This window comes from Enhydra lutris, unplaced genomic scaffold (genome assembly GCF_002288905.1).
Source record: "Enhydra lutris kenyoni isolate GAN:26980312 unplaced genomic scaffold, ASM228890v2 scaffoldscaffold21, whole genome shotgun sequence".
Lineage (NCBI taxonomy): Eukaryota > Metazoa > Chordata > Mammalia > Carnivora > Mustelidae > Enhydra > Enhydra lutris.
This window is the reverse complement of record NW_019154105.1, coordinates 64,680,334-64,706,625: the sequence shown is the minus strand read 5'-3', so window position 1 is coordinate 64,706,625 and position 26,292 is coordinate 64,680,334. Positions and strand designations below refer to the sequence as shown.

General features: G+C 51.9%; 1 protein-coding gene across 1 annotated transcript in view; it reads left to right on the top strand.

Moving 5' to 3' along the window:
• The first annotated feature begins 1,757 nt into the window (after nt 1-1,757).
• The window catches only part of LOC111148880 (chromosome unknown C4orf50 homolog), a 44,596-nt gene continuing 20,061 nt past the window's right edge, over nt 1,758-26,292 (top strand). Inside the window, exons 1-4 of the mRNA XM_022505668.1 lie at nt 1,758-2,044; nt 5,320-5,458; nt 8,704-9,276; nt 19,362-20,951. Of these exons, the coding sequence (XP_022361376.1) occupies nt 1,758-2,044; nt 5,320-5,458; nt 8,704-9,276; nt 19,362-20,951 (2,589 nt within the window). The remainder of the gene's footprint in view (nt 2,045-5,319; nt 5,459-8,703; nt 9,277-19,361; nt 20,952-26,292) is intronic.

Here is a 26,292-nt window from a genome sequence, read left to right as displayed (position 1 = left end):
AATCCATCCTGCACGTGTCCTCAGGATAATAGCGATCAGTTCTCCAATAAGAGGACTTGACAGTGCCATCTTTTACCCACTGGTCACCCTAAATCCACCTTGCCATCGGGGTGGCCCTCTGTGTTTGTTGAGTTGGTTTGTTTTTGCTTTTGTTTTCAGAGACAGAGTTCAGTGACTCATCAGTTGCATCACATACTCACCCAGTGCTCACCACATCACGTGCCACCCTTGATGCCCGACACCCGGTTACCCCATCCCCCAGCAACCCTCAGTTTGTTCCCTAGAGTTAACAGCATCTCTTAAGGTTTAATCTTCTTCTCAATTTTCATCTTTTTTTTTTTATACAAAGGAGAATGAAATTTTCTCATCTTTATGCCAGGGTGGCTGTAGGGTATGGAGGCAGGCACCCTTGGAGTCCAGCCCCTCGCCTCCCACAGGACCTGGGAGATGGGGTTCTAATTTCCTTGAATGTTTGCCTTCCAAAGAGATGGTCCCCAGGCCCTTCAGAGAGAAATCCCTGGGTCAGAAAGCTGGAAAAAGTCTCTTGTCACCTCCTGCATGTCCCAGAGACCTCCATCCTCAAAGCAACATCTGAGCAGGCCCTCCCAGCCTCTAAACACTCCCATACACCAACCCCCCCACTCCCTCCAGAGAGGCGGCAAAGTCTTTGCCCTTGAGCTCAAGGCCCACATGGACATGGCCCCAAGCCACCTTCTGTCCTTCCTCATTTCCCCTCTGAGCATCCACAGGGCTGGCCACTCCCTTCATCTGTCCTGATGCTGCCATGGGGCTGGGACACCCAGGCTGCCTCTGCCTGGTAGAATCCTGTGCCCACCTCTTCCAGTTGTGATCCACCATCCCAAGTGCCTCCAGCCCCCAGCTCCCTCCTGCAGGACATGTTTGTTCCTGCCGGGCTCGTGGCGTGTTCATTTCTCACCTCCCAAGTTTTGGATTCAGACCCGGGTTTGAATCCTGACTCTAGCATTTCTCCTAGATGAGGCCTGGACAAGGCCCTCCACTTTCTGGAGCCTCTGTTTCACCATCTACAGAATGGGTATGATAATGCCCACCTCCTAGGGTTAGCGGCACAGTCGGACCAGCTAGGGTGACGTGACCAAGATCTCAGGTGACACGCGAAGTGCAGCACTAGCTCTAGGTCCCTGATCAATGTTTCCTGTCCTCAGAGAGGAGGCATAGAGCTTGAGGGTCGGACTTGAGCTGCACCACTGAGAGTTTGTATTTCTGATGGTCCTGCCTGGAAATTTCAGTTTACCTCTCTGTGCGCATGGTTAAACATTTATTTTTTTAAGATTTTATTTATTTATTTGAGAGATAGATCACAAATAGGCAGAGAGAGAGGGGGAAGCGGGCTCCCCGCTGAGCAGAGAGCCTGATGTGGAGCCAGATCCCAGGACCCTGGGATCATGATCTGAGCCGAAGGCAGAGGCTTTAACCCACTGAGCCACCCAGGCGCCCCATGGTTAAACACTTAATTCCAAGTGACTTTTCTGTGATGTTTTCTTGCTTTGGGTGCGTTCCGGCCTGCCAGCTTGTAAACCGAGAGGACTTCATTCATATCGTATGATGCGTGTGAGTGAAACCCAAGGCCCACTCGTGAATAATTCACCTGTTCTTGCCCTCCTCAAAGGGTATTCTGCGCAATCTGAAGGCCCTGCAGGCATCTGGAAATCTCCAGAAAGTCAGTGCTGCAAATCTACTCACTGTTACGAAGCCGTGACCCGTGACCTTTGTCCGGGATGGAGCCCACAGCTACAGGACGGACGGAGAAGAGTTTCAGCTATGTGGTCAGGGCACCCAGCAGCGATGGTTTTGATGTAATGAATGTGGATGTGAAGATCGACACATGCTGGGTATTTCAGGATGCGGAGGACAGTGGTGAAGAGCGGGGCTGTCCTGCGGACGAAGCTGCTGGAAGCCCCGATGTGGACCCAGGCACACTCAGGAAGCAGCTGGAATCCTCTGAGGAGAAGCTGTTGGCCGCTGTGGACCAGTACATGATGTCTGAGTCCGAGCTAAGGAGCAGGTAAATAAGACGTTTGGATCTTGGTGTATTGAACGATCGACTCCTGGGCATCTTAATGGGGTTAGATGGTATGTTGACTTGTGTCTGCAGCTGAGGATGTGATGCCTGGGGCAGCCTCCCCTCTGTTTCCTCCTCTGTTCCGTCCTCTGCTCTGCACGTCAGGGACTGAGCCTGCACCATGTCCCAGCCTTCCGCACTCTGGCTTCCATGGGGGCCCAGCCAATGGGAGGGAGGAGTGGAGGAGGAAGGGAGAGGCCAGGGTACTTTGCCCTCTCCTGCTCGGAGTGACAGTCCTCAGTGTCCCAGCCATGCTTTGGGTATCCTCTCTGGTCCTCCCCTGCTTGGTGGCTGGCTCCTAGACCCAGTATCAGCTCCTAAGCCCAGAATCTGCAGGGGCAAAGGGGCACCTGGCAGGGGCTCATCTCTGGGTCGCCAGTCCTCTATGTCTGGCCTTTTAGCAATTCCGTCATCTTTATGACAGACTCTCTGCGCTTGTTTCTCACTGTTGACTTTCCTGGCCTCGGTTCTGTTCTCCTGGTGGAAGTGACAGGGTCCAGAAGTTGGGATGCGAGCCCAGGTCCTCCTCTTAGCCTGTGCTGTTTCCTGACCGTTATCCGGTACAGAGCCTGGCAGAGTGAGGTGGGGTCCTGTGTGCATGTCGGGGGAAATCCCACACGGAGATGCAGGATGGTCACACCTGGGATCCACCCTGACAGGCTTACCATGATCCCAGCAGCCAAGCATCTTGGATTTATCTGGGACTTCACCATTTTCTTGTATTTTCCTTCATTTTAATAAAGGCAAGCTGTTAAATGTATATTTACATGTGCTTTTTATCTTTTTTCCTCTTCGTAAGACTTTTTACAGGTAGGAATTCACATAGCAAGAAAGTAGTTTTGTTACTTGATGAGGTTGTCCAGCCATCCCTCCATTCCTTCATTCATTCATTGATCACTCAATCATTCTGCCGCCTGCACCGGCCCACCCCAGAATTACATGCTGAGTTATGTTAGTTTGCTGAGGCTGCTCTAACGGAGAACCACAGACTGGGAGACTTCACGGAACTGTACTGTCTCACAGTCCTGGAGGCTAGAAGTCACAAGTTCACGGAGCAGGCAGGTTCCTTCTGAGGCCTCTCTCCTTGGTGTGTAGATGGTCGCCTTCTCCCTGTGTCCTCACGTGTCCATCCCTCTATGCGTGTCCATGTTCTAATCCCCTCTTCTTGTAAGGACTCTAGTCGGATTGGATCAGGGTCCACCCAGATGACATCATGGCAACTCTGCTACCTTTGTAAAGTCTCTGTCTCCAAATACAGTCATGTTCTGAGGGGCTGGAGGGCAAGATTTCAGCATATGAATTTGAGGGGACACACGTCAGCCCTGGGGTTGAGACCCAGGGAAGGTAGGGCCCTCCCAGCCCCAGAAAGAGCTGCGGTGTAACCCCACATGGTTGTGGATTCAAATCTTTCTCCAGAAAGATAGCAGTGAAAACCAGAAAGTCGTCAGGCCCAGGGAAAATGATGGGAAACCCCTACCAAAGGAGACCCCTCCATTCAAGGAGAGTGGTGGGAGAGAAGGTGATGGAGGGGAGGGGGCCTCTGGGACTGGGGCCCGGGGTGAGGCCACTTGGGAGGGGTCATCTTGGACCTACCTGTGGGGAAATGTGGGCTGTGTCCTCTGTTCTCAGAAGGTGGGCCACCCCATCCTGCATGAGTGGAGCTGGGGCAGGGAGGACAGACTACATTATCCAGGGTCACTAAGAGCGGAAGCCAGGATCTGAATGCACAGTGGGTTAATTTGACCGTGGGTATCATCTTGCCAGGGTACAGTAAAGGTTGGTAGTGTACACTGGGCTTCATTCTGATGAAAGAGTTAAAATTCTAAACTATTTATTATGGGGTTCCTGGGTGGCTCAGTCAGTTAAGCACCTGACTCTCGGTGTCAGCTCGGGTTGTGATCTCGGGGTTGTGAGATCGAGCCCCACACGGGGCTCTATGCTAAGCACAGGGTCTGCTTGAATTTCTCTCTCCCTATGCTCCTCCCCCGCTGAAATAAGGAAAGAAAATTCTTTAAGTATTTGTGATAAAAAGAACAAAGAAAGTAGTTAGAAATTTGAGAAAGAAAACCCAGTCCTGTCTTAACTACCTTGTCAATCATGCGTATTCCTCTCCAACATACATGCTGTAAATGCCGCAAGACTATCAGTATCTCTGCCCTCCTTGAGTGTTCACTCGGTTCCAGGCACAGTTTACATGTTTGTTCACATGTTTTAGAGACAAGGGGTGGGGGGATGAGTGAGCCTGGTGGTGGGTATTAAGGAGGGCATGTATTGCGTGGAGCACTGGGTGTGGTGCATAAACAATGAATCTTGGAACACGGCATCAAAAACTAGTGATGTATTTTATGGTGTTTACATATTCACGTATTTAATCCTTAAAGCAATACCCCAGATTGGGTGATAGTATTATCCTCAACTTACAGGTGGGGAAATGAAGGCGTAGGACAGTCCAGTGACCTCTCCATGGTCACCCACATGTCCAGTCACATGGCGGGGGACTGGGACTTGAACCCAGGCGGCCTGCCCAGGGTGTAACGGCAGCCACACCATTTCTTCTCCTGCCTTGGGGAGGTCTCCCTGCTTCCTTGTTCTATGCAGCACTGAGTAGAAATATTTAACTGGTCCTTAATCTGAAAAATGGTACTCCATCGTCCATTTCCTATTCTGAGCATATCGGTGCCCAAGGGCTTCGAAAATACAATACTGAAACTCGGTGGCTTAAAGCAACACACGGGCAGTAGAGCGTAGGGTTAGAAGTAGGAGTTTGGGAGTCAGTCTGGCCTCTAGGATGCTGTGTGACCTCGGGCGAGTTGCCTGGCCTCTCGGATCCCGAGTTTTCTGGCGTGTGAAGGAGCGGTAGGGGAACTCACCTGCAGGCTGGTAATGTGAGGGTTGATTGAAACAACACAAACAAAGCTCTCAGGCCACGGGTCCCTGGCTCTGTTCTTTGTTGGTATCGCCTGAACTCGGGATTACTGGCTTAGGAAGAAGAGTCTTAAGATTCCTGAGGCAGGGTGCATTACTATTCCGTAGATACTTCTGACGTAGTCTAGATCATCTTACATGTGTATGAATGTTTCACGAAATGTGATTTTGTCAGAATTTCAAATTGGCCAATGACCAGAAAAAAAAAAAGATGGTTGGCCTCAGTGTTGGTGAGAATATTGGGCCATGTTTACTGCCTCCTGATTAAGCATCTTCTTGCCTCAATGCTGCAGGATCCAGGAGCTGGAGCTCTCCGAAAGACACCTTCTCCGGACGGTGGAGCTGCTGGGTGCCCGTGTGACACAGGAAAGGAGCGCCACTGTGCGAGCCCAGGAGACGCTGCAAGCCCTGCGGCGGGAGGTGGCCAGCCAGGTACCGTGTCCCCTCTTCTTTCCAGAACTTGTTTCTTGACCCTGCAGGGTGGCCCCATGTGCTCAGAGGAGGCAGCGGCTGCCGTTGGGGTGGGGGTGGGTGGGGTGGGATGCTGTGAGAGCCTAGCCAGGGGGTTTAGAGGGGACCTCATTCCAACAATGCAGGCAGGGGCAAGTTCCCAGGGCCTCTCTGGGCCTCAGCTGCCCCACCTGTACAATGGGATCCACATCCCACCTTGTCTGCCTCCCCAGGGTCCCGGCTGGGATCCGCCAGGGGGAGTGGGTTGGTGAGAGCATTGGTTGACCTGTAGGGGCCGTGTGCTCACAGAAGTTTATTTCCATGTCCCAGGGAAGCCAGCTCTGGCCTAGGGGCAAGCTGATGACTAATGTAGGGTCCCTGCTCTCGGGAGCTGGCATGCAGGTGGGGACATGGATAGGAGACAAGGACCTCCCAAATTGGATGCCAGGTGTCAGGGGAAAGGTGCAGGCACATGGTGTGTGCATGGAGTCGAGGGTAGAGGGGAGCTACAGAGAACTGAGCCAACTGAGTTGGCCCTCGTGGGAAGGGCGTGTGAGGTGTGGGTGACAGCCTGTGCAAGGGCACAGGAGCGTGGGAGAACATACTGGAGCCAGAGCATAGGGTCTGGGCACAGAGAGGGCGCTGGCAAGAGTGGAGGGATCCAGAAGGGCCAAGTTGCAAGGGCCATGGTGTGGACCAAATATTAATTGCAAGAGGAGCAGGCTTTAGGGGACTTTGACAGGAGAGGCTCAGGATAGGGTTTTGGGGCAATTATTCTAATTGCATGGGAGAGAGAGAGAGATGGAGGCACGGGGACAAGTTAGTGTTTTGGACAAGCAGTGACTGGTGCCAAACCATGACTCTGCCACTCCCTGGCTGTGTGACCTGCGGCGAGTGATTTAACCTCTCTGGGTCTTAGTTTCCTCCTCTGTGAAATGGGAATGATATAGTCCCAACTGTCTGGGGCTATTGTGTGGGCTGAGTGAGTTAGTACATGTAAAACACAATAGTTGAAGTGAATAACACCAGCTGCTTTCATAAATAGTAGCCTTTATTGCAAGATTCCAGGGGTGATGAAGGCTGGAGGTAGGGGACACTTGGGAAACACTGCAAAGGCAGAAATGACAGGCTCCCAGGACGGATGTGTGCGGCTCTCAAAGCCTCCCCGCCGCCACCCCCCGATCCCGGAGAGCCCAGCAGTGACCGTCCAGCTGCAGGTGGAAGCCTGCTTGTGGGTCATCAGACCAGTTCCCTGTTGCAACGAGCATTTTAAAAACGAGATCAACTAGGAAATAAGAAAGGGCATTAGCGTATAAGGAATGCTGTTCTGTGAAATTTCTGTTTCTGTGGCACACGTGTGCATGTCACGGGACATGGGCTGAAAGTGTGTTTCCCAGAGTGGGGGCAGTCCAAACAGCCAGAGAAGCCCTGATTTGGGCGTGAATGGAATCAGACATGGAGGGTGGAGAGATGAGGAACTCACTGAAACTGAAATTCGTCTTCCAGATGCCAGGGAGACATGCGGATGGCATTTCCCCCTCTGCATTGAACTCTGGGTACAGAAAATTATAGTTACTTGTCCTCTGCTCCCCCAGCATGCCCTCACTGGTGTCCTGAGAGGAGCCGTCCAGTGCAATGTCGTGGCGTCGTAAGAGACCCCACTGTGAAGAATGTCATCTCCCCGTGGAAAATACCTCAATAAAGATGTGTTGGGCCATGCCCTAAATCCATGTAGGATTTCCAGGGGGTCTCAGCCACAGCCCCAGAGGCACAGGGTGCTCCCAGTGTGGCAGGGAGACAGAGGAGGAGGGTGCGAACAGGGACAGTGCTGTTGAGGGACTCGGGGGCACCCCGGGACCCGCAGGTCTGTGCGACATTGTGGTCTCTTCTGCATCCATGTCCTTATTACTGTGTCATGTGATGAATACTATCCTGGGAAGACCTGTCAGGCAACCCCAGTTCCAGATGAGGGGCACAAGGTCTGAGGGGCAGGGTGCCTGTTCAGCATCCCTTCGAGACCGCTTGGCCCAGCTACAGCTCCTCCATGGTATCTGCATTTCAGAGAAAGTTTTGCAGGAGCGCACGGATGAGATTTTTCTGCTTTGTGTACCAGATATTTGCCAAATGGCAGTTTTGCCCTCTTGTTGTCGTGGTCCCAGGAAATCATTTGCATATGCAAAGTGACCTTGTTTCTGTAGTGACCTGTCAACCTTCTGAAAGCCAATAAAGGCAGACCCGTCGGGTGATGGAGCTGATTCTAGGATAACTGGGAGCAGTTTTCCCGCCAGGGAATTGGGACTCCAGCTTCATCTGTCCCATGGCCCCCAAGAACAGCTGTCAGAGCCTGCCGGGCCATCCCTGGGCTTACCTCTTCCACTGCACTCTGTGCTGTGTCTTCTGCAAGCTCTCCTGGGCCACAGCAGTGGCCGGCGGTCAGCAGGCACTCGGGGCTGAGACAGAGCTTAAAAAGGACACGGCACCACCTGCATAGAAATGGGCAAGGACTCCCATTTTCACCGTGGCCGGGTCACTCCAGTCCAGCTCACAGCTCCAGAGCCGGGAGAGGGCTGGGTCCAAGAACAGAGAGATATATTGTCCAGACTTTGAGGAAAAAGCCTTGAGTCAGATACACAGAAGTTCAAATTCCAGCCATGGTGACTTGTAGCACAGTGGGATTGTGCTAGCTGCTTCTGAGCACCCCGAGGGGACAGTAATAGTGCCCGGTGCTTGGGGCTATGCACAATAAGGAACAGCTGTGTGCTGTATCTCACCAGCCAGAAACCAGGGCTGCTGACCTTTGCAGGGCCAGGCATTAACCGTTTAGGGTTAGGGAAATGGAGAGATCTGGGAGGTCCTGGGTGGACGTGGGGAAACTCAGGCAGGTCTAGGCGGCAGCTCTTTACAAAGTGGTGTGGATGTGTTCAGTACTGAAACCACGGGGGCAGCCTTCTCCGTGTGCCCCAGCTGATGCCCAGGCAGCCCAGCACACAATTTCCTTGCAAGAGCCCAGGGAACTCCGGATGTGGGGGGCTCCTAGGAGGGTAAGGTAAGGGAGATACTCCTCCCCTGTAAAATCTCAGTAATGAAATAAATATTTGATGCAATATTTTAATGCGAAATTAATGCACGAAAAAAACCCCCATGCACAAAAATATGGAAGTTTAAAATAAAAACAGTGTGTCCCCTGGGCTGGCTTCCTGACGCCCTCATCCACCGCCAACTTGTAGGTTCTGGAAAAGGAGCGTGCAGCTCGGCGGCTGCGGGAGCGGCTGCGGCGCAAGGACGAGGCGCTAGGGCGGCAGGCGGCGGCTCTGGAGCGCTGCCGGCGGACCCAGCGGCTCCAGCTGGGCCTGGTGCGCGAGCAGGAGCGCGGCCTGCGGGAGCAGGTGCAGCGGCTGGAGCGGGATGTGCGGCGCCTGTGTCGCGCGTCTGGCCTCTTGCTGGCCGAGCTGGATGTCCCGGCCCCAGGCAGCCCCGGCAGACTCGGCCCGGCCGGCCCCCGGGATGACCCCGGCAAAGCCGCGGAGCTGCGCGCTCTGCAGGCGCGGGCGGAGCGCAGGGAGCGCGAGCAGGAAGAGGCGGCGCGCCGGATTCGGGAGCAGCGTGCCACCGAGCGCCGGCTCCGCATGCAGCTGGAGGATCTGCGCTGTTACATCTATGAGCTCAAGCTGTCGGAGATCGGCCTGCAGGGCCAGGTGGAGGACCTCGCGCAGCAAAACCAGAGCCTGCGAGAGGCCCTGGGGGCCCAGGCCCCAGGGGAGAGCGCACGCAGCGACGCCGCTGCTGGCCACTGCAGCCCGGTAAGTGGCCGCAACCCGGGGCATGCGTGATTTTTTGATTTTTCTCTAACTTTATTCTACAGCCACGTGTTAAGTCACCAGCTCCTTCATTTCCAGTCTTCCTCTCCATCCACTCATCCAACCCCAGCAACCTTATCCATCCATCCTGGTTCCATCAGTTACCTACCCACCTAAGGGCAGAGCTAGTCAGTCATACACCTCATCTACCCATCCTCCAACGCACTCACCCCTCCAGCCATCTGTCTACCTTCTCGTCCACCCAACCACCTGTCCACCCACGGACCACCCACTTGTGTCCATCCGCTTGTCTTCCCACCTTCCACCATCTCATTCACCCTACCACCTGCCCATCCATCTCTCCATGCAGCCGCTCTGCAGGGAGCCAGTCAGCTACCCTTTACCCTTCATCATGTGCTCCCTTCTGTCTCTCCATCCATCCAGCAGTTAATGAGTCCCTGCTGTGTGCCAGGCCCTGAGCCGGATGAGCCGCTTTGGGTGTGCACTATTATGTAACTGCCTGGAAAGCTTTCCTGATCCTTCCCTTCCTTCCAGAGGTGATGACCCTCTTCTGTCTCCCACACAGCTCCAAAGGTGGGGATGGTTCCTTGCCTGCAGTGCTATACGTGAATCTTCATTTCTCCTGTATTAGACTGTGAGCTCCTTGAGGGCAGGGTCTGGGTAGGATGGGTTGTAGTAGCCCTGGTCCTACACCAGTACACAAAAGGTCCCCAGGGCTAGCAGCAGAAAAACGCACAGGGTTGGGTGCTCTTCTGGTTCTCTTATTTACTAGCTGTGTGACTTTGGGCAAGTTTCTTAAGATCCACAAAGAAGGGCAGACTGGACATTTATTTATTCATTTGACTGACAGAAGAGTAAAAACTTATGTTTAAGATATTCCTGCCCTGTGCTCAGCACCGTCCTGGGAGTTCTCGAAGGCATTATTTCTTTAATTGGGCCCTATTGGTATCCCACCCCACATATAAGGAAATGGAAGCCCAGAGAGGTAGTGCATCGATCTGTTGTCACACAGCTAGTAGGGAGCAGAACTAGAACTTGATCCAGATTTGATGGGGGTTCAAAGTACTTTGTTTCTCCTGCACCAGCCTGCCTCCCTGAGAAGAGAGAGTTAACTCAGCCCCCTCCCAAGAGATCACTCCCAAGAGATCAAGATTGTGCTTATCTCTACCAGGTCGATTTACGTTTAAGGAAAAAAATCAGTAAACAACCTTACCGAAAGAAGACTACTCATTAAACAAACTAACAACAACAACAACAAAAATCAAATTTTTTTTGGATAAGATAAATCTATTTCAAATTAACTAGAATTTTAAATGTTCTATGGTGTCTCTCTGCGTAGATCATTTTAATAATGAGTTTCCCTGTGGCCATTTAAAAAAAATTATTACTTTATGCTCTTGTTGTCTCTCTCCTGTGTGATCTGTTCACTCTTCCTCCATTCCACCCATCAGATAAAAGGAGACCAGTGTCCATTTCATATTGGTACCTTATTGTAATTCCGGAAAATAAATGGTGTATAGATGGAAATTGTCATTTATTGGGGCTGCCGTGATGGAGGACCAGGAACCGAGTAGTTTGAACAGCAGTGCTAGAACCTGAAGTCCAAAGTCAAGGTGTCTGGAGGGTTGGTTCTCTCTGAGGCTGTGAGGGAGGGTCTGTTCCAGCCCCTCTCCTGGGCTGGTGGATGCCGTCCTCTCTCTGTGTCTTCCCAGCGTCTTCCCTGTCTGCACGTCTATCTCTGTGCCCAGTGTCCCCTTTTCATAAGGACACTGGTCACACAAATGGGCCTCATCGTAACTAATTGAATCCATAAAGACCCCATTTCCAAATCAGGTCACATTCTGAGATTCTAGAGGTTAAGACTTTAACTTGGGAATTCTGGGGGACACCATTCAACCCGTGACAAGTGTCCCTGTGGATGAACAGTTATGAAGACCTGTGAGGTGGTAAAACTGTGGGTTCCAGTTCCTTGATGGTAGGGACATGTGCTCCCTTACCAGCTTTGCGTGGGGAGATGTCGATGGTCCCCGACACTCAAGAGAGCATCTTTGTACCAGATGCTGTTTTCTGGGCTCTGTATCTGCCACTCGTTTAGTCCATCCACAATCTTTGGAGGGAGGCAGTGTGTTATCCTCATTTTACAGAGGAGGACGTGAAGGTACAGAGAGGCTTGTGACCTGCCCAGGATCACAGAGATACGAAGTGGTGAGGTGGAAGTTGTCCCCCCAGGCTCCCAGGGTTTGTGAACTCCACACTCTGCCCCTCCAGCTCATCCTGGCTCGTGGCTTAGTAATTTAGGTTCTCACAGGTGCCCCCTTGCTGCCTCTCCTTGGCTTGGGCTTTGGCTGGGTCCAGGGACTGGAGAGTGCCCAAGACAGTCCCCTGTCTGCACAGGATGACAAAACCATCTGAGTGCAGAGCGTGGGGCTGAGGAAGGGGCCTGACAGTCCATGGGTTGCTGCTGGGGGTCCTGGCATTTAGAATGGGGGCTGGACCCAGGGTGATGGGGTATGACAGTCTGCCAGGCTCTGTCTTACTCTCAGAGGTCAGTGACAGCTGGACTTGGGGCATTTTGGAGTCAGAAGGGCCATCTTGAGAGCAAGAAGTCCTCCCAAGAGGGCCACTGGAAGATGCAAAGTTCCAGCCAGTTAGCAGCTCGAAGGGAAGTGTAACTGAGATTTAAAATTTAAATGTGAGAGGGGCACCTGGGTGGCTCAGTCACTGGGTGTCTGCCTTCAGCTCAGGTCATGGTCCCAGGATCCTGAGATAGAGCCCTGCATCCGGCTCTCTGCTCAGAGGGGAGCCTACTTCTCCTTCTCCCTCTGTGGTTCCCCTGCTTTTGCTCGCTCTATCTTTCTCTCACTGTCAAATAAATAAATAAAATCTAAAAAAAAAATTTAAATGATAGAGCCTATTGATAACAAAACTGCTGGTGCCCTTAAGGGTCTTGGTGTAGAATTGAACACTTATGAAACTGTAGGCAGAGTTCTGAGAACATTGCACGGGTGTGTGATTTCCTAAAGCCCACGGTACATTTCCGAAGGGACACAGAGAGGTCAAGAGCTATAAGCAGGGGTTCAGTGCCTTTCTCTAGATAGCTGTGGTGACCCCTGGTGATCTCCTTTTGTAATCCTCCTGGCCGCTGTCACTCTGCGATCAAGTTCAACCCCCTCCCTGTGGCATTCAAGGCCCCTGGTGCTCTAGGCTGGCCTCCTCCTTCACGCTCATGGCCTGCTCCTTCCCACCACCCTGCCTTGGCCACACTGAGCTTCCTCAGGACCCTGATGAATCCAGGCTCTTCGGTCTTGCAGCCTTCCCTGTGTCTAGAAGCTTCAACCTGCTCCTCTCGGCTGCTCAGTAAACTCTGCTGCTCTCTCTCCATTCAATGGGAATGCTGCTTCCTCTAAGACTTTCCCAATCTTCCCAGTTCGTTCCTTCCTTGTGTCCTTGTAGTGGCATGACCCACCGCTGGAAGTCCTCATTCTCACTGTGTGGGGCCTGGCAAGTGTTTTCCTCCTTGTTTAAGATAGCCTTGAACCCCAGGTTTTGGTCACAACTGGGAGGGTCTTGGTGAACTAGTGGCTCAGGGGGTAAGTGACCTGGGAAGATATTCGCTCCACTGCCTATGGCAAATGGAAACTTCCAGCAAAGGGACTGCTTCACAGTGGCAGTGCTAGAGGGAGGCATAGAAACTGGGAAACCTGGAGCAGTGTCTAGCCCCAGGGAAATGTGTATCAGATAGAAAACCATTACAGATCATCAGGGAGCACCCCCCCCCCCCGCCCCCGGCAGCCCACTGGTTACGTTTGATGTGCTCTGGGCAAGGAGGTATGCATTAGGCTGGTGCTAGTCTTCATGGGAAGAGGTTTTACTCGCTTTATGTTTACAAACACTTCTCCAAACAGGATCTCATCAGCTCTGGGAGGTAGCCAGATAGTATCTGCGTCCTTGTACCTGACCCCACAGTCCAGAGGAGACACATGAGTTGCCTGGGATCTCACACTTGCCTGACCCCACAGTCCAGAGGAGACACATGAGTTGCCTGGGATCTCACACTTCCAGAACACATCACTTGGGACCCAGGTCCCTGAAGGAACAGACCATAGCAAGGACAAACCCTGACCTGGGGAGGTGTTTGGGGAGGGGGTTTCTGCTCAGAGCGTGGGTGAAAGGAAATTTAAAAGGACTGTGGTTTGCAAGACAAGAAAGGCCTGCCTGCAAATGTGTCTGCTTTTTAGTGAGTGCATCCTGAGTACCGGCCATGTCCCAGGCACTGTGCCGGCACCGGGGCTGGAAAGCTGACCCTGCTCTTTGAAAGCTTATAGGGGAGACAGACACAGGTGCAGACACTGGAGACTTGATCTGTAGCAGGGGACAGCCCGGGGGTTGCGGAGGCTTGTGCAGGGAGATGGAAAGTCACACACTTAGAAATGTCAGTGTCATGCTGTCCCAGATCAGAGATCCTGCTCCTGGTGACAGTAGCATTGGGAATGCTGACGCTCCTCTTCGAGCCTCTCTGTCCTGGCAGTGCAGGCAGAGTGACCCCTGGTGGTGGTTATGAGAATGGTTTCCTTGTTCTGCGCATCCCAGGCGGCCCCGTCCTTGCACAGTTTGCATCTGTGGGGAAGTGTCTATTGCACATTTGGTTCTCAAGGGCTTTCAAACACAGGTCCGTAATGTCAGAAAAACAAGCTGTAGCAAAGCCACGATGATACAAGTAATGTAAAGGGAAATACGGATGGTTAGTGGTCTTAGGCAAAGATATCAAGTTCCTTAGTTACAAAATTAATAGAAATACTCGAAAGCTCGAGATTGCATTCTATTCTGAATAATTATCAGATATTGAAAGCACCTCAGCGCTGTTTATAGTTGGTGAACGTTGGAAACAACCTAAATGTCCAATAAGAAGGAACTGCCTTGGTAAGTGAAGGTGTTCCTTCTGTCAGAGGGTGTTCGGTGGCTACAAAGCAGCACATTATAGAAGATCTTGTGGGACATGATCCTCCGAGGTCATCAAATGAGAAATGCACAGAGCAAAAATGGACTTTCTGTAGAAACAGACTTTTGGAAGAATTTAAATGTCTCTACATAGAAGAAAGCCCAGAAGGATATATTCTAACACATGGATCGTGTTTGTGTCTGGATCACTCCATATTCTTCATGTCCTTCTTTTTGGTTATCTTTCAAAATAATTGCACATGAAAGCTAAATTCCTGTGAAATTGGGGGGTCACTGCTCCTGTGAGTAAAGGAAGGCAGGAAGGGTTTACTGGACTGAGTAGAGAGGGGCAGGGAGCGGGGGAGAGAAAGCCCGGATCCAGTTCAAGACCTGAGCTCTGGTTCTGTTCTCCCGCCTGTGTGCCGTGTGTTCTCAGACAAGTCATTCTCCTCTCTGAGCCATCATTTTGTCACTTGTGACATGAAGGAGGGGTGGGTAGCATCGTATTCTAGGATGCCCCTTCCTCCCCGTCAAGTCACCTCCTGAGGCAGGGTTCTGTGAGTTTTATCCACGGTGGCGTCCCCAGCTCCAGCCCAGGGCCTGTCCCTTATAGCTGAGCTCAGGAAGTATTTGTGGAACCGAGCTGGGGTATGGGAAGGAAATCCGAACAGAACTGAATGGTGCAGCGGTGCTGGCATTCGAAGCCGCCCTCCCAGCTGTCCTTGGCCCACTCCTTTCTCCTCCTTACTGTCTTTCTCCTGCCGGTTCCCACGTGGAGTTTCTGTCTCTCCCATTCTCTAGCCGGTTCCTTCCTTTTCTTCTCACTCCTTTGTCTCACTCCCTTTTTCTTCTGCCTTCTCCCTCCCCGATGTCCCCTTCACCTCTTCTCAGTGGTGCCCGTGAGCTGCCAGCCGAAGGGCTTCATTCTGATCACGTGGGAAGCAGGTGGATCGACTGGCGAGAGTGGTGTCCGGCAGTGGGTCAGTGGGCCTGACGCCCCCAGCAGAATGCTGGTGCCCAGGCCCCTCTGGCTTCAGCTGCTTTGGGCTGAGGTCCTGCTTTGCGACTGTTAAAAGCTTCTGGGTGATTCTAAGGTGCGACCAGAGTTGAGATTCCTGGTCTGTGGATGACAGACGTGACACAGATGACGGGAAGGTCCCAAATTCAGAGCATTAGGGGAGATCCTTGAGGGAAGGGGTGGGGTTCATTTGGGGGAGGACCAGGGAAGGCCTTGTTGAGGATTTGACCTTCAAGGTGAGCTCAGAGGGAAGCAGGTTAGCTGGGCAGAGGGGCGGAAAGAGAGGCAGGCAGCGGGCACTAGGAGCGCATGGCTATGATGCAGGGGGCACAGGGTCCCTTTAAGGAGCAGAATGAGGATGGGGCAGTGGGAAGCATTGAAGGTTGGAAACATGAGAACCCCCTGATCCTGTTTCTATTTCAGTGGGATTGCTCTGATGCTAAGTGGGGTGTGGAAGGGAGGGGCAGAGAGCAGGGCGCAGGCAACCCACCTCCTTCCGAGGAAGATGTGCCAGCCTGGCAGGAGGAACAGCATATGCGGAGGTGCAGAAGCAGGCCAGAACCATGGTTGGGGGGGCAGGGAGGCCACCATGAGCAGAAACCCAAGTGAGGAGCATCCCTTAGAAGGCCTCCAGTGCCCACGGCAGCACTGAACTCCTCCCACACTAGGGGGAGCTAGGGGAGGCCGTGTAGGTGGGAGAGTGCATGCTGTGGGGGGGCCTCCCTGGCACTGTGAGCAGGACTGGGGGGGCAGGAGAGGTCTAGCTGGAATCGATGCAGGGCTCTGCCGAGAGCAGGTGAGGACCTGGGGGACAGGTGAGAAGGGGACGGGTGTTACATATACATTTCTGTTTATCCCTTACCTAGAATAGCACCTAACACACAGTTGGAGCCTAATAAGTGCTTGCTGAATAAGAGCAGGTCTTCTGCCGGTTCTGCCGATCCATCTAACTACCAAACATTTATTAAGCACCTACTGTAAGGCGAGGGTGCAGACCAGGTGAAGCCACGTTGAAGGCCTGAAGGACTCATGGTCTAGTGGGGGGAGCAATGGAGGAAGCGAACAGCACCCACTAGAATCTGGCTAGAAGTAGCAGGGGGCTGTGGGAAGCTAGAGGAGTCCTCGTGGATGGTGGGTCAGAGCCGAACCATCTTTAACTCTCCACAGGGAGAGACCCGACTCAGGGAAGTTCCTCTCTGCACACCTGGCTCACCTTTTGGGAGAGGCCAAGGGGAGGGGGTGCCACTTGGAGATACCGGGTGCGGCACTGGGGACTTGTTGACAGTGGAGGGACAGGTCCACCTGGAGAACATCCTGGAGTCCCTAGGGCTGGGATGGGCCTGGGGAGAAGCCTTCTGCTGTGAGGACACTCATGGCTCTCCTCCTGTGTCTTCCTCAAGGACACTCTCAGCTGGATTCGGGATGAACCCCCATCCCTGCCCAGGGAGGAAACACAGGATGCCGGTAGAAGACAAGGGCCGCAAGCCACCGTCTGCTCTGCCGGTGGCCCTGGACTGGGAGGTTCCACAGGTGTGTGTGGGGGGCGCCTGCACAGACATCTGCTGACGGGCTGACCTTCATCTAGGACCTGCCAATGTGTGTGTGGTGGGGGTGACTGCCCCACTCTACAGACAGGGAGCTGAGGCCCAGAGAGGTAGTGTTGCTTGCTTGATGTCACACAGCTGGAGAAGGGGGGATTAGAGTCGGCCATGTCCATGACAAGGTCCCTGACTTGGACTCAACTAGACATTCAGGCTCACTCCTTCAGCCTCAGGAGGTGCTGGCCAGTGTGGGACAGCTGGTGTCTCAGGAGGAGGGGTCTTTGCAGAAGGCTATGGGATGACTATCCTATCCCTGCCCCACCCCTTGCCAACTCAGGGGTGAGACAGGTGCGAGGTCTGGGAGCTACTGGGGCTGAGGAGCCCCTTGTCCCTAACTTGTCCTTAATGGGAACCAATGCCTCTGATCACGGTCTCGGGCGTGGCTTCTGGATTCCCTGTTGCAAAAGCCAGGTACTGAGGGAGCCCCAAAACCACGATGTCCCACTGGGGGAGTCTGTGGTTTGCTTACAGTCTTCCAAGGCCAAACGTGGCTAGAGATGAGGGGGAATTTATAGCCCCCAGTGCTGCTGACCCATACAGCTGCCGTTCCCCCTCTAGCCTATTTCCAGGGAGCAGAACTGGCAAGTCAAATGGTCAAACTTGTCCTGGGAGGAGAAGGAGGCAGGGCCTGTCTGGCGGCGAAGCCGGGGACGAGCTCCTTCATCTGCATGCCAGGCGTGTGGCCAGGGCTGGAGGCAGGGGATTACGACCCTGTGGGACCATGAGGGTGCCCGGGTTGAGGGAGGTGTCGTGGGATCTGTCACCTGTGTGAACGTCCTAGTCAGCAAAGGCGGCTTCCACACCCAGTCCATGACACATCACCAGACGGTCGTTCCCCAACTCTGATGCTGGTGCTGGTGATCATCAGGCCACCTCTGGGGCTCAGGGGCCTGGAGTCAGTGGCAAGTGGCAGGTCATGTCTAGAGCAGGAGGTTCAGTCACTAGTGGCAGTTGTGAAAAAACTCCTAAGAGGGTCTCCTTAACTCCCGGGATCCTCTTGCCTTCTAGGCCCGCCCTCTGAAGGCCTCTGCTCCTGGGGTTGCCTCAGGGTTGGACCAGGCCCCTCTGTTTTGGAGACCACGGATGAGACCCTGGAAGACGTCACAGGATCTGACTGTGGACTGGTGAGGCCAGAGGCTTCCTGCGTGCCTGGGGTACCAACTGCGTGTGGGAGGTGGGAGAAGGGGCTAAAGAAGGGTTTGGAAGAACGTTCTGGAAATAACTGAGAGGGAGGTTTGAAGACTCGGAATGGATACATACGTTGAAGAAGTGTATATAAAAATATAGTTTAAAATATCTGTGAAATGCATCTTGTGGGCCTGGCACCGGTCTAGGCCCAGGGACCTGGCCCTTGGAGCAGGTGGTCTACACAGCCATCCACGAAAGCCTTCCATGACAATGGAAATGCATTATGCCTGTGTGGTCCAGTAGGAGAGCCATGAACCCCCAGCTTCCCAGCTCTTAAACCATGGCTGGTGGCCTGTGGCTACCATGTTGGACATATAGCGATTAAGGGGGTAGACAGTGTGTGCGTCGATAAATAGCAAGCTGTGAGAGGGTGGGGGCACAGTAAAGGGGAACGCACACAGTGTGGTAAAATGGCCAGGCGGCTGCTAGAGAAAGTAACATGTGAGCAGAGATGTGAATGGATCGAGAGCGAGCCACGAAGGGATCCAGGAAACGATATTCTGGGCAGAGGGAAGAGCAGGTGCAAAGGCCCTGGGGCACGGGTATCGGGCTCGGCAAGTAAGGGAGGCTGATATGGCTGGGTGAAGGGGCACCAAAAACATCAGGAGATGAGGTCAGAGAAGTGGGTGGGGGGCTAAATGGAGGAAGAGGCTGCTTCATACCTTCTCTTCTCTTCCCATTCCTAGCCAACTCCAGCTGAGCCCAGCTTGGATGAACAGACTCTCCTTCTCATCTGTGGCTGCCCCCCCGGGCAGTGCAGGGACGGCTCACTCCTCCCTGTGGAGCTGGCCTGGATTTCAGAGCGAAGACTAGCAGCCACCCAGGCCCAGGGGTCCTTTCTCCTGGTGCAGACGCCCCCACTCCCTCCCTGGGGGCCAGCCAGGGACCCCTCTTCCCTGCTGCCGCCACTGCTGCTCCAGGAGGCTTCTCCACAAGACTCCCAAATGCAACAGGTGCTGGATGCTTGGTCATTGCCTGCTCCCGGGGCCATTGGACAGCCATATTGGAATCATCACCGGGCAAAGAGCCCTGAAGCCTCCCTTTGCCAGGAGTCCCCACAGACTTCAAGTCACTGGTTTCCCAGGAAAGGGCCCAGAGATCTGAAAGACACTTGGAAGGAGGGAGGAGGACCAGAGTGGAGAACAGAGGAGGAGGGGGCGAGGAGGGCTTGGGACAGGAGGGGGAGGGAGGGAGGGCCTTTATCAGATGTGGAGGAAGAGCACCCCACAGCCAGGGTCCGGGGTGCCCAGAAGCCATCTCCAGCAGGTACTCAGGTCCTTGCAGGGCAGGGCAAGGAGGAAACTCTTGTGCCGTCTGGAAAGGCTCTGTGTCTGCGAGAGGAAAGCCCTGGATACGAAGGGCAAGAAGAGAAGGAGGAGGAGGCAGCGCCTCTAGAAGTGTCCAGTCTGGGCTACAAGGACATCCCAGAGGAACCTGGCCCCATGGAATGTGCAGGCCAGGGTACCCTCTTCTCAGTGGCAGAGGAAGGACTGTCTCCCAGATTGGGAGACCCAGTCTTTCCACCCAAGGGGACCGAACACACCAGTAACTCATGGGCTCTAAGCGAAGGACCTGGCAGTTCTGAGCTCAGACTAGACAAATTTGAAAAGGAGATGGAGGCTTGTTTCCAGCAACTCTCCATCCTGGAGCTTGGAGGAGACGGGCGGTGGCCACAGGCCTCCATGCTGGTGGGAGAGAGCACAAACTCTGCTTGGAAATGGCCCAGCTGCCAGGGGAAGCCTTCCTCCCAGCGGGCTTTGGGAAACCAGGGCTTGGATGTTTGTTTGGCCAGGGAAGTCAAACCCGGGGAGGCTAGTGAAAAGGTTAGACCAGAGGAGACTGAGGCCTTGGGAACCAGCGCGGTTCTTCCTGAGATGGTGCCTGATTTGGATGATGTGAGGCTGGGCCCAGAATGGCCCTCTGAGCGAGGTTGGAACTGGCCTCCAAGAGCCCTTGAAAGGCAGAAGAGAAGGTTCCAGCAGCTCATTGCTGGACTGAAAAGAGAGAGAAGCCAGGTTTTACATGACAATGCTGAGCTTTGGGGTGACCGAGAGAGATTCCGTAGAAAAGTGAGTGTTCTGGAAAAAGAGATGGACAGAAATGGGACAAAGATCGCCACACTTGAACGGGAAAACAGCATGCTGTTAGGGGACATCTCGCACTTAAAGGGGGAACTGGACCAATGTTGGCAGGTCATTTCTGACCTTGAGGACTGCAATGGGAAAAGTTACTGCAAAATTTCTGAGCTTGAAGAGGAGAACGAGAAGCTGAAAAGGCACACGGCCCAGCTGCAGAAAGCCGTGTGGGAGAGCCTCAGAAAATCCAAAGGTGTGATGGAGCGCGTCACTCTGGGAAACCAGGAGCTCAAGGCACTGATCTCAGAGCTCGGGGTTGGTTACAAAGAGCTGATGAAGAGCATAGTGCTGGGAATAGAAGACACGGTCCGGGCTTTCAGCGGGGAGAATGCTCACCTTCTACACAGAATCCGTGTCCTGGAGACGGAAGTCGCCTTGGGGGAGAGCACAGCAGTGCGGCACGTAGTGAGAGCAGATGAGGGTCCGTGGGGGGAAAGTAAGATGTGGGGGGACAAGGGGACCGCTGTGGAAAAGGGGGTGCAGGTGACTCAGCTCTCAGGGCAACTGACCGCAGGAGCCCATGGGCCACCCATGGAGGAGAAATCGGGTGCAGCTGGCAGGTGTATGGGGCCTTCCTTAGGCATGGAGAATTCCAGATACAGTGCCAATTCTGCCGCTCCATCCTTGGTCTGGGGAAGTGCCGAGGTGTCCAGTGTCCCACAAGGACACATCCATGGAGCAGGAGTAAAAGAAGCACATTTGGAAGAGGAGAAGGAAAGACCATGGTGTTGTGCGAACCCAGCGCAAGCTCTGACGGCCCTGGACAATGGCCCCCAGGTAGACTGATTTCTCACAACTGCTTCCTTAGCATCTTGCTAGCTGTCTAGGGGGCTGACCACCCCCTGTCCTCAGGTGAGGTTCCCCAGGCAGCCCTTGGAGGAGGTACCCACCTCATCACCCCCACTTAGCAGATGGGAGAATGAGGGCACAGGGAAGTGAAGTAATGGGCAATCATGTGGCAGGAGGAGTAGGGCTGGGACTGCCATGTGGGTGGTCCCCTGCTGCACACAGTCTGAGACTGAGCCGGCCCCTCTGCTTAGGCTCTTCCCATGGGCATCAGGTGGGACACTGGAGGCGGTGGTGTTGACATTTCAAGATCAGAGCTCATGTTTTCAGATCCAAGAGTTTATCAAGCAGTCCAAGTCCTAATTCTGCACAGTGGGTCCCTCTCTCTCTCCCTTTTTAAAAGATTTAACTGACATACAACATTGTAGAAGCTTAAGTTGCACAGTGTGTTGACTTGATACATTCATGTATTTCAATATGATTACCGCCCTTGGTTGGCCAACGACCCCATCATGCTCCACGTTGGGTCTTGAAAGGGATGATGGAAAGAGCAGGGACTTTAGGACTTGATCGGAGGTTAAACCCAGCTCTGCACTTACCACATCTATGATTTGGCCAAGACACGGGCTTCCTTGAGTCATTATCCACATATGTGGAGGGTGCGCGCTGTTCAGGAATCCCAGGAGGAGATGCTCATGATAGCCTCACCGTGGTCTTGCCTGTCTATAAGACGTTCAGTATTGACCCCTTTGTAGCCACTCATTCATTCTCTCCCTCCCTCTCTCTCTCCCGCTCTTTTTCCACTTTCTTCCCATTCCCCTCCCCCCACCATGGCAATTTTATCAATCAGAAGGAATCAGAGGATTCCTTCGGGTTTTGTCAATTTTCTTCATCATATGTATTTTATTTCCCTGAATTCTGTTTTACCTTCATTCTTCCCTTTCTTTCACTTCCCTTTGATTTAGTTGGATGTTCCTTTTTCTCCCCCTTGCTTCTTGTGTTGAAAGCTCAGATCATTGATTTTCAGCTCTTCTTCTTTTGTGATCTATGCACTTCTATCTCTGCGTGTCTCTCTGAGCACTGTTTCAGCTACGTCCCACACATTTTGATATGTTGTGCTTTTATGTCCGTTCACTTCAAAGTACTTTGCAGTTTCCATTTGTGACGTCTCTCTTTACCCACGGATGATTTAGAATAGAGTTCCTGAATTTCCAAGCACCTGCTGAATTTTTTAGTTACATTTTTGTTCCCAACCTTGTAATTTTATTTCACTGTTGTCAGAAAACATAGCTATATTATTTTTATTTTTTTTTTAATTTGAGATTTGTTCTATTGACCAGATTAAATTCTATTGTGGCAAATAACCCAGGACTCTTTGTAAAGTACTGAATGATCCGCCGTTGTTGTGTATTGTGATGGGGCCACGCTGGTTAATTCTGCTGATCAGATCTTCTGTATCTTTACTGACGGGCTATTTGCTTTGTTTTTTACCCAGATATGTTTGCAATCTCTGAGTGTGCATTTGTGTATTTCTTCATCTGGTATGTTAGTTTTGATTTGTATATCTGGAAATTATTTATGAGATACATACAGACTTGCAATTATGTTCTCCTGCTGACTTGACTCTTTGATCATGATGAAATGTCCCTCATTACCTCCCACGCTCCTTGCCCAAATTGCACTCGGTCTCATATGGAAGTAGTCACACCAGTTTCTTTCCCTTAGTGTTTTCATGGAATCCAACTTCTTTTAGACCACCCACCCTTTTGCGTTCAACCTGTGGGCATCTTTCTATTTAAAGTGTGTTTTTTTTTTTTTGGAAACAGCATGTGGTTGGTTTGTTTTTGCTTGGCTCAGTTTTGCAACCTCTGCGTTTTGGTTAGGGCGTTTGGTCCACATACATTTCATACCTGTGATGCGAGCATTGGGTGTTTGCTCCCCTCTTACCATGTGTTTTCTTTGTTCTGCTCTGTTCTATTTCTCCTTTCTTCCCTTTGTCTTTGGTACTAATATAAGTACTTTCTCTTATTCCTTTTTCTTCTCCATTAGCTCATTCCACTTTATAATTTAGTATCACTCCTTCAGTGTTTACCCTAGAGATTTCAGAATATATCTATTAATTATTTAAATGTACCCTAAATTAGTTCTTTTACCATGTAATACAGAAATCCCAAATAAATTAATAATTAGTAATAAATACTGCAAAATTTTTAGTAGTTTATCTCCATTTACTCTTTCTTCTTTTCCTCATTTTTGTCATATGTATTATGCCCATTGATGATATTGCATAAGACATTGTTATTATTATTATTCCAGACAAGTGATAATCTTCTACATTTACATCAACTTCCACTTTTAAGAGATTTTTTTCCCCCTTGCTGGATTCAGAATTTTAGGTAGGCAGAGATTTCCCCTGCTTCGGGGACTTTGAAGATCTCATTACATTGCCTCCGGCTCCCATGGTTTCTGTTCAAAAATGGGTTGTTTTGTCATGGTTTTTGTGTTTGGTTTTGTTTTACTGAATTAAGTGTGTTACTTTATCTCTGACTGCTTTTAAGATTTCCTTCTTATTTTGGGGTTTTGACAATTTGACTGTGATGGGCCTGGTGTGATTTTATTTGTATTTATCCTGTTTGGATTTTTCTGAGCTTCTTCAAGTTGTAGAGTCAAGTCTTTTATCATATTTGGAGAATTTTGGGTTATTATATATTATTTGAGAAGTTGACTCTTGTTTCCTAAAAAAGACATGCAAGAGAATTCATCACTGGCAGAAAGTGCCTGGCTCTCTCCTTTCTTTTCCTTTGCTCCACAGACCCATCTATCAGAGCACCTCTGAACTCCAGCCTCTGAGTCCCCCATTGAACAGGACCACCCCTCTCAGCTAGGGCTCCCACTTCTGACCTACAGTTTGGAAAATGCTGCAGTGAGAAAGCCAGGGAGAATATGGAGCTCGCCTTGTTGTGCATCCTTTTCCTCAAGGATTATAGCCTGCATTGACTGCCACTCAGTGCTTGCAAAGAACTGTTCTGTGCCTTTACCCAGATTTTGTAGTTGTCCAATCAGCTGGTCAGACCTGGTAGAAACTGGACCCTGAGGAGAGGAATATAAAGTTGAGCATTTCAAGGTGGGAAAGGGGTGGCAGATGAAGAGTTTTTCATGTTGAGGGAGAAGCAAGTGACCAGGACCCAAGGTAGGAATGAACCTGGTTAATAGAAAGAGAAAGTAGGCAGTGCAGCAGGATCACGTGGGCAACAGTGGTGTGAGATGGGGCAGAGCTCAGATGGCCTGCAGACCCCAGTTACGACACTTTCTAAATGCAATGGGAAGCCACTAGGGGCTTTTAAGCGGGAGAAAAATGTTGTTCAATTCATTTGTAAAAAGATCACTGTCTGCTGGGAGGAAAAGGGCCAGGGGGATGCAGGGAAACAGTCAAGACAACTTTGCAGTCAAGAAATGATGCCAAGAGATGATGCCAGAGTTGAGGAATTTGGAACTAAAAGAAGGGAGGATTCCAGACAAAAACCAGAATTGAAGGAAATGAGGTTTGTTGATGTACAGGAGGCAGGGACAAGAAAGTGTCCCCATTTCATCATCCCAAGTCACAGACTTGATCATGTTGCTATTTTGCTTAAAATCCTTCTGTCTCTTCCTCTTGTACTTGGTGTGAAATCCCAACTCCTTCTGGTGAATTCTAATCCAGGCCTAGGGAGCCTTAGCTGTTTGCGTCCCACCCCCCACCCTCCGGCATCCTTGCTTGGCCCCTCCTACTCCCCAGTCTTCTCCTGGGAACTGCCACTCATCCTTGGGGTCTCCTTTGGTGGGGGGGCAGTGTCTCCCAGGGCCGCAGATGGGCTCTGTGTGGAGGTGTGATGGCCCTTTCACAGCGTGTCATTGGTCCTGGTGGGAACACCTCTACCATGGGAATCAACAGGTACTACGGCTTCACATGCCCCTTGACCAGCCCAGAGAGCAGTGGTCATATTTCCATCCCCCAGTGCTGGATGGCAGTGGGTGTCTCTGGCTTAGTGCCTCCCAGCTTCCCCTCACCGTGTAGTGCTGATTGGCCTATTTCTGTATTGGTCTCCCCACCAGAGCTCCCCGAGGGCACCATAACCCTCAGGACAGCGTGTGGCTGGAGCCCATGCCGATCATGCCCGTTTGGGAGCAAGTGGGTCATGAGCCATTCACAAGACTGCTGAGTGGTGCCATCCCATGTGGCAGGCAGGGCTGGCCCCTACCCCACACGTCCATTCTCTTTAGAACATACTGGGAGAGCCAGTAGAACGTGATCTAAGGGTCCCTGGGATGAACCCCTTGTCCCAGTCATCAGGGAGGGGACACAGCAAAGGCACCAAACTTCCCAGAAAGGCCAAGTTGTTTTGCAAGTCTTAGAGCTGGATTTCATGAAACCATCGGGAGCACCCATCTGTTCCTGACAGGGCCCAGCCTGTGCATCTTAGGCCCACGCTCTGTGAATTTCTATTAATTAGAAGAAAACCACATTCTGCTCTCAGATTTCTTTCCTAACGAGGGGGAGGCCTCATCAACTGCGAGGCACATTGATTCTGCCCTTGCACTGGCCTCTCTGTCCTCTCCCAGCAGAGTGGCTCAGGCCCCTCCTCCCTGCTCACCCCCAGGCTGAGAGCACAAGGAAGAGATGAACTTTGCAGGTCATCAGATTCCCAGGGTGACCGCTTTCGATGAAGGGTGCACTGCCATGCCCAAGGAAGGGAGTGTGAGAAGCCTCTGAGCTCTGGGCTCCTGCAAAAATGAGCCTGGTGTTTAGTAGATCCGCACCTTCACCAGCCACTGTAGCATGTGAACTGGTTCCTTAATGATGCCCAGGCCCTGGGTCCAGAAAATCCCCCTCTGATGATCTCAGGGAAGGACTCAGAGGTCCATCCAGTTGTTACGTGTAAGGGTGTTTGTGATCGCCCCAATTACAGCAGCCAAATTTAGAATGCCCTGAGCATTCAGCATGCCACAGAACGTATGCTCACCATGATGTTTTCAACATTATTGCATAATACGGAAAAATGCTCCTGACATGGCATTGAGGAAGAAAAGCAGAATGCCAAAGATGTAGATGGTCTGTTCATTGTTATATAGAGAAAATCTATGTGTGTGTCTGTATGTGTTTATATGTGCTTGCCTGTGTGTCTGTGTGTATGGACATTATTAAAAAATAAGACTTTAGAACCCAGAACCACTGGGGATAGGGGCATTGCTACTATTCAACACCCCTGCCGAATACTACACCACCTCTCCTTCACATCTTTCTGCCTTCCTGGAAATTCACCATGACATCGTATGAAACCCGCTCGTGTCTGAC